The 9,769-nt window shown below is 44.8% G+C and overlaps 1 protein-coding gene across 1 annotated transcript; it reads right to left on the bottom strand.

Moving 5' to 3' along the window:
- Positions 1–7,093: 7,093 nt before the first annotated feature.
- On the bottom strand, positions 7,094–9,329 carry LOC149272700 (cyclin-dependent kinase 2-interacting protein-like). The gene is made up of 5 exons (XM_089506780.1): positions 9,320–9,329; positions 8,782–8,950; positions 8,130–8,244; positions 7,706–7,835; positions 7,094–7,296 (listed from the first exon to the last, which is right to left on the bottom strand). The coding sequence occupies exons 1-5, from the start codon at positions 9,327–9,329 to the stop codon at positions 7,094–7,096; spliced, it is 627 nt and encodes a 208-aa protein (XP_089362906.1).
- Positions 9,330–9,769: the final 440 nt, after the last annotated feature.

Genomic DNA, 9,769 nt, shown 5'->3' on the forward strand with positions numbered 1-9,769 from the left:
CATGGCAGCCTGGAAGAGACTGTGGTGAGCTCCGAGGAGTTGTGTGAATACGTTCAGGTCGTTGTGGAGGACTCCGAGGAAGTCATTGTGGAGCAGGGGGCAGCCGCCAATGTCTCTACCCTGGTGCCGAGCGAGGCTGTCAGCGAGGAGGTCATCCGAAGCCTCAGGGAGTCCAACATGGTGTACTACATGCAGTCGGACGGGACCCTGGTGCAGGGGGGAGAGCTGGGGCAGCAGGTGCACGAGGTGACATGGCTTCAGCACCCCAGCACTCAGGAGAGTTCCCCGGAGCAGGCGGCAGTCAGTGTGGGCCACCCGCCGCCCCAAGCAATGGTGAAGACGGCGACCCAGCAGCTGCTGACTGCGGCCCAACACGTGGCCCTGCAACAGGGGAATGTCACCCCGGTCACCAGGCTTGTCAGCCCCAAGGTAACCCTATGGCTGTGCCGAGCTGCACGTGGGGTGGGGTAGCTGGTCACACGTGTGGAGGCTGGCTCCGAAATAGCAGTTTATGTGGACTTGGTACAGGAAGCCCTCATTAGAGATATTCAAATAAAACATAACCGGTAAATTCAACCGATCCTTTAACATGAAACATGGACTCCTCATCATGTCATAAAAAACCTAATAGTGACTATGTAGATCTCCCATCATGGGTCCCTCTGGCCAGCTCTCCTGATTGCCCCTTATTGCAGGAACCTGTATTGGTATTAAACAACCATGCTTGGCATTTAACCTAAATAAAAATGGTGCCCAAGTTCATGTTAGGCTGTCTAATGGGATTCCATATGGTATCTAAGGCAGAACCTGAAAATGTATTTTTTTGTATCTTATTTTATCTGCCTGGCTATTTCTTTTCAGGGTTTAAAAACCTTTCGCATTGAGGTTCCAGGACTACAGCTAAATGAGGACAAGACTCAAGGGCTCGGTCTTCTTCATGGTGCACAGAAGCCCGCAGTCCAAAGCAAGATCGGTTCAGGAAGCCCTAGTCCCGCTGGGGCTCAGATCATACGTATCAAGCCTCAGCCTGGCCAGCGGCAGTTCCTCCTGCAAAGTTCTGAATCTGTAAGCCCCGCTCAAGTTATTGTGAAGAAACCGTCTTTGTCGTTAGAAAAAGTAGTAACCGGGGTGAGCTCTGTAAAAACCATATATCCCACCGATCTAGTGCGTAAGCAGGCATACGGTGCTTCGCTGAAGAAGACTCATCCGGTGCCCAGAGCTGAAGCCTCTTCCGCTCCTAATAAATCTTCCAAAAAGGAGCAAAAGACCAAAAGGTCTGTAAAGGTAAAAACTCGCTCCGGTCGAATTTCTCGTCCACCGATGCACAAAGTGAAGGACTACAAATTTATCAAGATGGGAGACTTGGCTTACAGCCATCCATCAGATTCTGATGACTATGCCGAGCTGAGTGCCGATGAAGAGGAAGATTGGGCCAAGGGTAGTTCGCTGGCTGTCCCTCAGAGTTACACCGTAAAGCATACATTGTTTCAGTGTGACACCTGTGAGAAATCCTATATGGGAAAAGGAGGGTTGTTGCGTCACTATCGGCTTCATCCCGGCCATGGGCAACTGGCTCTGTCTGACTACAAAGAGGCTACCAAAGCCGGTGGTGCGCTCAGATCTACAGCAGAGCCCGTAACCAGCGAGCAGCAGGTAGGTTGTTGTCGTATGACAATGAAGTGTCTCTAACAAAAATTAGTGATACACAATGTTACAAGATTCTAGAATAATTTGTGTATTCATCAGTACCAGGAATTAAGTTTCTAGTGCTGCATTTCATTACAAACCTGTTGAAATAAGACAGGTCGGTTGAACAGTGCCTTTGATTTAATATTTTAAACCTTATTTAGTCCCCAGCAATGTCGGTTATTTCTTGCTATACAGTAGAAGGTCTCCATCTTAATCACCCGGGGGAACCTTCTGCAGCCAATGGACTCGTCCCCTTCCCTTTTCATACTTTGCCCCAGAATCATAAAAGGTGACGACAAGTTATCCATTTCCAGTCCAACCCGTTTGGTTTCCTTCCTCTCTCAGAGAGCTGCAAGCGGGGCAGAGCAGAGGCTGTGCGGCGATTCTCAGGATCCCAATGGAAGCAGCCAGTCTTCCACGGCGCAAGCAACGGCCGAGCGCAAGAACCAGAAAGGAACCAGACGTGGAAGACCACGAGGTACCGGAAGGAGGTTTGGACGCCCTCGAAAAACCCTGGCCGGTGGATCAGCTGACACGAAGACTCTGAATAAAGCCAGGTTGAAAGAGGTTAGTAAGTAGCCTGTCACGGCGTTGTGCAGTAACTGTCTGGTTTAACATGTATTTTACTATTTCTGCTTATTTCATGACGTATATCTGTGTCCTCAGTTGCTCCAGCTGTGTGATAAAGAGGATTTGAAAGAACTGGTTCTCCCGTGTCTCACGAAGCTGATCACAGTGTATGAGTTCTTACTGTTAAAGGTCAGTATCCGTAATCTTCACTTTCAGGTGATCTGAGCGAATGTCTGCCTGTACTTGTCTAGGTGTAATCAGACAGCGTTCGTCTGTTTCGGACTGGCTATGACATCATGTTTGTGTTTCTGCATGCAGGAAGTGACATGGTCTATAGGTAACGTTATCGGGCACAAATGTGTAATTCATTTTAATAAACATTGAACCCACCTTTTATTCTTTAGTAGATAAAAAATGACATCTCTTGTAGAGTGTTTCCGTGTGAAATATTCTGCAGGTGCTCATCGGGGCGAAGAACTGAAACTGGGATAAGCACTGGCGGCTACTGCGCATAAACGGATGTCATTACTCCAGAATAATGACTCGTTTTGGATACAATCGGTTGGGTCATCTAGCAATTCTGGCTCCAAACACTGGCCCCTTTGGTGTTGGTTTTAATACTTTAAATACTTTTAATACTTGTTTCTACCATCAAACCCTGGTGGGCTGTAATGAATAGAACCAACATTTATTTATGGAAAGCGGGATAAACAAAGAGGTGTTTCTACAGCTTTCCCAAATCGATTGCATGTTGGCTACTCCATTTTAACCTCTATTTGACATTGGGGGTTATGAGTGAAACTAACCCTGGTGCCGTGTGTTTCTCACGGATTGGACCACTTTCTTTGGGTACTTTCAAGTCCTGTAATATGCCAACACCATAGCCCGCGGGTCCCCATGTCACCTGGCGTTACTAAATCAAGGGTCACTGAAACAGTTTTATTCCCTTATATATTTATTTGTCTAATTCACAATGATTTTTTTTAATTTATTTTTTTTGTTCCGAAGGTCGAGCAAGATTATCCACAGAAGCCACGCTTTCCTTCCGTGTATAAAGAGTTTGAGCGTTTGCACTCCAGCGTGAAGATCCTGGCCCAGGACTATTTCAGGATTCAGTCTGTGAACGCTGAAAAGATTCTTGCCGTCAATGACCACAAGGTGAGATTGTGTGCAAACCTATACCCTGAGCAAAATGGTGTAGGTGCCATGAGCCATGGCCAGCTATAGGCAATCTGGCATAGAATGAGTTGGCAGTGACCCCACGGCAGCATTCGGCATCACAATGTCAGACGGACAGAGCAAGTCGGCACCTCTTGTTGCAAAACGTATTTACGGAATCAGAATGTTTCGGGGTACTTTTTTTTTTTTTTTCTTTCATTACGAGCAACTCTCATCCCAGATAAGCATACAGACAAGTTTCACGTTTGTTTCACAGGTCGCAGTATCTCTGGGCGTTTCAGAAGAGATGATTGGAAAAGATGATTCTGCCGTCTGCTCTTCACCGGCTACAAATGAGCAGGAAGTTAATGTAAACGTGAAGGCGAAACGTAAGCATGAGGTATGGGCGAGTCAGGTGCTTTACAAACCAGGCTCTAATCAGATCCACAACGTACGATGATCCTTCTTCTGGATTTATGCATCCAGACTGTCTGTGGGACTGTTGTGTTTTTTGTAGCTCTGACAACTTGAGTAGCTGTTTTTGGACTTTTTTTTCTTCTAGTGTTCAGAAGAAGAGCTGCGGCCATTGAAAAAACAAAGGCAAGAGGTCTCTGACAGTGTGTGCTGCGATCAGAACGGGAATAACGTCCCCCCTGTAACATGTGAAGAAAAAAGACTAAATGAAGGTAAGTGCTGAACGCGTTACCTGATCCCAAACAAGATACCTTGCAGTCCTAGTTATGAGCGAGGAGACCTGTCAATGCAGACACGTCAGGAAAAAAATGTGACAACCTCTGCTGCTGTGCATAGACAACCTTCCGGGGCTTCTATGAATGAGCGCCGGAAGGTCATGTGATGCCGGCGCTCGGTCATAGAAGCCCCAGAGGAAGTGCTGGCAGCAGCTTAGGTTGTCTGCACGCATTGCATAGACCTCCATCCATGCAGCTGCCGGAGAGGAGGATCAGGGTTCCCTGCAGTGCTGCGGGGATCTGGATCTTAGTCTTGTAGTCAGAACTGTATTTGAGGTCTGATTAGAAGACTATCTTGAATATAAGACAATGGTTATTTTTCAGAGCATTTGCTCTGGGGGGGGGGGACTTGTCTTATCAAGCAAATATGGTAATTTTTGCTTGCTGTTTTGTGTTTTTTTGTGGGGGAAGCTGTTGTAGGATGTGTGCATATTTTATATGTTGGAATGCTGATTCATATTTTTTAATACTTGTAGGTCTAGGATGCCAAGTTGATAATCTGTACATGCCAGGAGGTGACAGCGTTGTGATTAATACTTCTCCAGTGACCACCGGGGGCCTTACAGGGGAATTTTCCCAGTCTGAAGCGCATCTCCCCAGCACAGCTATTGAAAGCTGTTCTGAATTGATTCCTTATGAAATGGACACAGGGTTATCCGTGGCATCGCAATCTCTGTCGGACCCGCAGCCGCCGGCATCATCCGGCCATTCGCAGACCGGTCCCGAAGGGTCCCTCCCTGAGAAGTCTCGTTACGAAGGCCAGTTTTCTCTCGAGGATGTGAAAATGTCTGCAGATAACTCAGAAGATGTCGGCTGCTTATTTTTTTCTTGCGTAACAGAGACTTCGGCCCTTGATCAGAACGGCATGTCTGCTACACACGAGGTGTCCTTTGATGATGGTGGCCACCTTGGCTCGCTGGACTCGCATAGCACCGAGCCAAGGAGTACAAACGGAAATAAAAGCGAGGTGATTGATCCCGTGGACACGGCTTGCGCAGACGTTTCTCAAGCTCCTTCACCGCATTGCAGTTCGTTTCCAACTCAGGCTTCCTCCCCGGATGGGAAATGCGATGTGTTAAATGATCAGAGCACCTCGTCGCATGGCGTAAACAGCGAGGATACCTTGGTCTTAATACAGAGTCCAGGAGGAATGGTTTCTGAAGACACCCCATCTCTCCTGCTAAAAAGTACAGATGCGTCAGGGCTGCAGTTTGAAATCATGGAAGCGCTTTTCCAGATTTAAGCAAAACGAAGACATCTTAAGCTTGGAGCCAAGAAGTAATTTCGGGCTGCTGCACCTCTTGTCATTTTTATATCGTGTGCTAGGATATCTCCTGTAAATTCTTCTCTTGGTAAAAGGGCCATGACAATTTATAACTTATTTGTAAAGTTTCTATTAAGAGGTTTATTTTGTACTATTTAGAAGGAAAGTTGTGGTCCTTTTTTTAGGGGATTTGCCAATAAATGGGGTGTATGCACAGAAAGCGATTCAATCAGAAAGTGGGGGGAAAACAAAATATATATCTAAAATATTCATGGAGGAAGAAATAGACCATCGTTTAACAGTTTGCCCGTGTTCTGTTCATGTTACTGGTGGCCATGTGGTTCGGACTAATGGTTTAATATTAATCTAAGGTTTTGTTACTCTTTTTTGTAAACAAGGCCCCTCTTGTGAATTCTCTCAAAACTATCATGTTGCATTTCAGGGCTTTTCCCGTTTTTCAATGGCCAGTAACGCATGGTCCAACTCATTGATGGGCTGGGATAGTAAAATAAATCAATGGCTGTCCAAGTTGTCCTCTAACGACATCAAACTAGCTCTTCAGGTTTAACAGCCACGTTACTAACGCCCTGTTAATCACATCCTAAAACTGTTTGGGACACGGCCCTTGCCGGCTTCTTTGGAGATCCTTCAATTACATCTGATTTTTACTTTTGTTGAATAAAATGTGCCTTGTTTGCATGTTTTTTCCCCCATATCTTGAGGCTTTCGTGGATAGCCGACCTGTTGTAGCTTGCGGGTTGGAGATCGCTTTGCTGTCATGCTGTCTGCTGTGTTTAACAAATCATTTTTTGTGATTACCAACGATCTTGCCGTTTTATAATACATATACAGGCTGATGTTCCAAGATTAAAAGGTTTTTTTTTTTTTCTTCCTCTTCTTTGACATCACTTAGTAATAATGGTCTATGTGAGTAAAAGAATCTACCAGAATATTAAATAGATGCACCCTGTAACGATAAAACCAAATAATGCGATGGACACATTTAATAGATACAAATGTGAAGTGATGTATTATGTACGGTCACGCAACAGCTCGCAATCCCAGCAGGGGGGGGGGGGGGGTTATACAAATGGCAGAGCCCCCCCAAAGCCAGACCCCTTTCTTTTTCTGCCCACTGCGCAACTCAGCAATGGCTGGGTCAGGTGTAATTGCCCATACAGGTTACCTGGCTGAACTTCACGCAGATGAATCCATAATCAACCAGTGATAACGTTCTTAATCGTAAGCATAGACAGAGACAGAATTTGACAGCAGGTACTAACCATCCGGTCCCTCGTCTGCCCATTTTCCTTGATACAAAACCCAATTCTTAATCAGTCCTTGATCCTAGTTTCAGGATAGCTTTACTATATTAGCCTCTACCACTTTTGCTGGGAGGCAGTTCCATTTATCTACACCCTCTTAGTAAAGTGACATCCTGATTTTGTATTTGTTTAAATTTGTCACGGTAAGCAGCTGTAACCAACAGCTTATTTCCCCAGTGAAGCTGCTTTTACTTCAACAAAGTAAACATTTATTTAAAGACCGGTTTCTCCGCGCAGTAATATTCTTTGTACTCCTGCAGCTATTTCCATTCAGGAATACCTCGATGAATAAAACCGTCCGTTACGCGTCGGAGGTATGAATTCTGCAAGGTTCGTAGTCAGAGAGGGCGATGACCGGTTTCCAGTAGCATACTCTCCAGCAGCACTTTAATGCTGCTGTCTATATAGGGTTGGTACAACCAGCATGATAGGTACACCATTAGTAAATCCTGGTCGGTTGTATGTGCGATTTGCTCAACAATCGTCCTTTTAAGTGAGATTTCCTTCTTGTACATTTCTGACATTTTGACGGAGGTTTCATCTGGTGGAGGATAAAAAAAAAACAAAAAAAAAAACTCACCCAACCTTTTAATTTACTTTTTTATTGGCACAGGGGCATTGAAGAATTTGGAACACAACCTAATTTAGCATTTAGGTCCAGGCTGTAAGAGCAAACTACTTAATCCTTAAACCAGTGGCCTGGGCCAATCCCACATGCCAAAGGGCAATCATTTTCATCGTTCACCAAACCGTAAAGTCAAGTGGAATCCATATTTTTACATACCGGCAGCTGTTGGACAATATTGTCATCACACCATCTAAAAATATTTCATTATGGTCTTATTATAAGGGGGATTTTCACGGCTTTAAACTCAATTATGAAAACTAGATAATCCTTTCACTTCTTGTTTTTTATGGCCTTAAACGTATTTAAACAAATGGCTACTCACAGAAAAGCGGCGTAGGCCATGTATGAAAAAGCACAGGTCTGGAAGCATTGCGACTGCATTGATAAGCTTCAAGGTCACAGACCCCTTTCAACGTAGATGATAATTTTTCCATTTTAAGATGTACTTGTTTCTAAAATAGGGACATAGAAAAAAAATATTTTAAAATATTATATATTATTTTGCAGAAAATGTGTGTGTTGTTGGCCAGTGATAAGAAAACATGACAACTTCTATAGTGGTGGCAAACGCATCCCATCCTCTAAGTGTTTTTAGGAGCAGGAACCCTTCAGATAAACATCTATGGGAATGAACTGAAAATTGGAGGAATGAGGGGTAATCTGTGATTAAAAACGACTCGAAAATCTTCTATCATATTTCTAGGCGGAAAGGACTTCATCCCACCGGCTGGACATGACAATCTTACCATGTTTTCCAAAGTGCCAAGTAATTCTGAGCAAAGTGTCTCCAGCTCCAGTCTGTCGTTATCCAAACTGGTTGCATTAGGTACAGCGCCGTCTAGTAACATCTCCTCGTAAGATCTAGAAAGATAAATGTACAGAAGGGAATCTCGGTAAAACCTCAAACGGTTGATCTGGTTAATTGAAGAACAGAAATCCTTTAGAGCAGTGGGTTTAGAACTTCACAGTAGGATCTATACGCACTAAGGTGGGAAACAAGAATACAAAATACAACATACTTAATAAGAGCATGAAAGAAAATAGAAGCAGTATATATTTATAATCTATTATACTGGACAAACACTATGACTCTGCTGTACTGCCTCTTGGTAAACGACAGAATGACCCCTTTAAAGAGAAATATAAGCTTGCAAATCATCTTACAGCTTCTCTCTCCCTAACCAAATGACAGAATGTATCGCAGGGATTTTTTATTACTACGGACATTGTGTTTGAAACTTGGTCTTCTAACCTTACCAACCATGGAATGATCCAGTCTGCAGAAACATCCCATTCATTCACATGGTGAATAAATCACTTTTTATACGCAATTCCCCAACCTACAGAAAGTATGCGGGGAACAACTACACCCGTGATGTCATACAAATAGAAACCTACTTTGAACTTATTTTTAGGTTCACTATTTTATTTGCTGCATTAAAGGCCGTATTATTGTAGTTCTCCCATTTTAACATCAGGTTGTGCCAGTCCGCTGCGCTGTCCTTGATTTTCCTAGCGCTTCCCGTTAACGCAGCCTTGTTTGGGGTAATAAATCCGGGGCTTTTACCTGAAAAAAAGAAAACAAATGATATCAGCTTCCAGAAACACACAACATAGTTTCTCAAACATGTATGTCTGACAGAGGCAGCTCAACCTGCGCCTTACATATTAATTGCAAACTGAACTTCAACTTCCCCCTCTAGTAACATCGTCCATGTATAACTAGCCATGTTAATACAGTGTTATGTGTATAGAAACTCCAACACCGCATTCATTCATTCATGGACCTTTACTGACTGCGTTCATTCATTACATAAAGTACATCATATGTCTCCACCCCCCTTCCAGCGTTTAATCCCCCAGGAAATTATACGATTCTGCGTTACAAGCCGTATAAATCTAGCCAGGTACTCCAAAAATCAGTAAATCCACTTACTCTCCGCCATATTCACGATCACAATAACAATTCAGAGCATCAGCCATGCCACTTGCAGCCACACGCCTGCCCGCAGCCCCCGCAACTTCCGCCTTCCGGCCTGAGGGCTGCCTGCTGATGACATCACACGGAGGGCGTGGCCAGACGAGCCTGCTGTGTGGGGTGTTGCGATTGCCGGCGCTGGGGTCTGTACTTCAGCTGCGTCAGTTTCCAGCGGAGAACAGAGAGGGACCCCGGGCACCGCCGGCCTCCGGGGAATGGAGTGATCGCCGGGGGGAAGCCCTTATATCGGGTTATACCGGGTTAGAGCCGCAGCATCCGGGGCGAGTCAGTACGTATCGGGGTGATGACAGCTGCACACGGATATGGGGATAGCGTTAGTATACTCCTATGTATAACTGTACACATGTACCTCATAAAAACTACTGCTCCTGTGGGCACTGGGCTACG

This window comes from Sceloporus occidentalis, unplaced genomic scaffold, assembly GCF_023333645.1.
Source record: "Sceloporus occidentalis isolate IW3139 unplaced genomic scaffold, rSceOcc1.0.p SCAF_422, whole genome shotgun sequence".
NCBI lineage: Eukaryota > Metazoa > Chordata > Lepidosauria > Squamata > Phrynosomatidae > Sceloporus > Sceloporus occidentalis.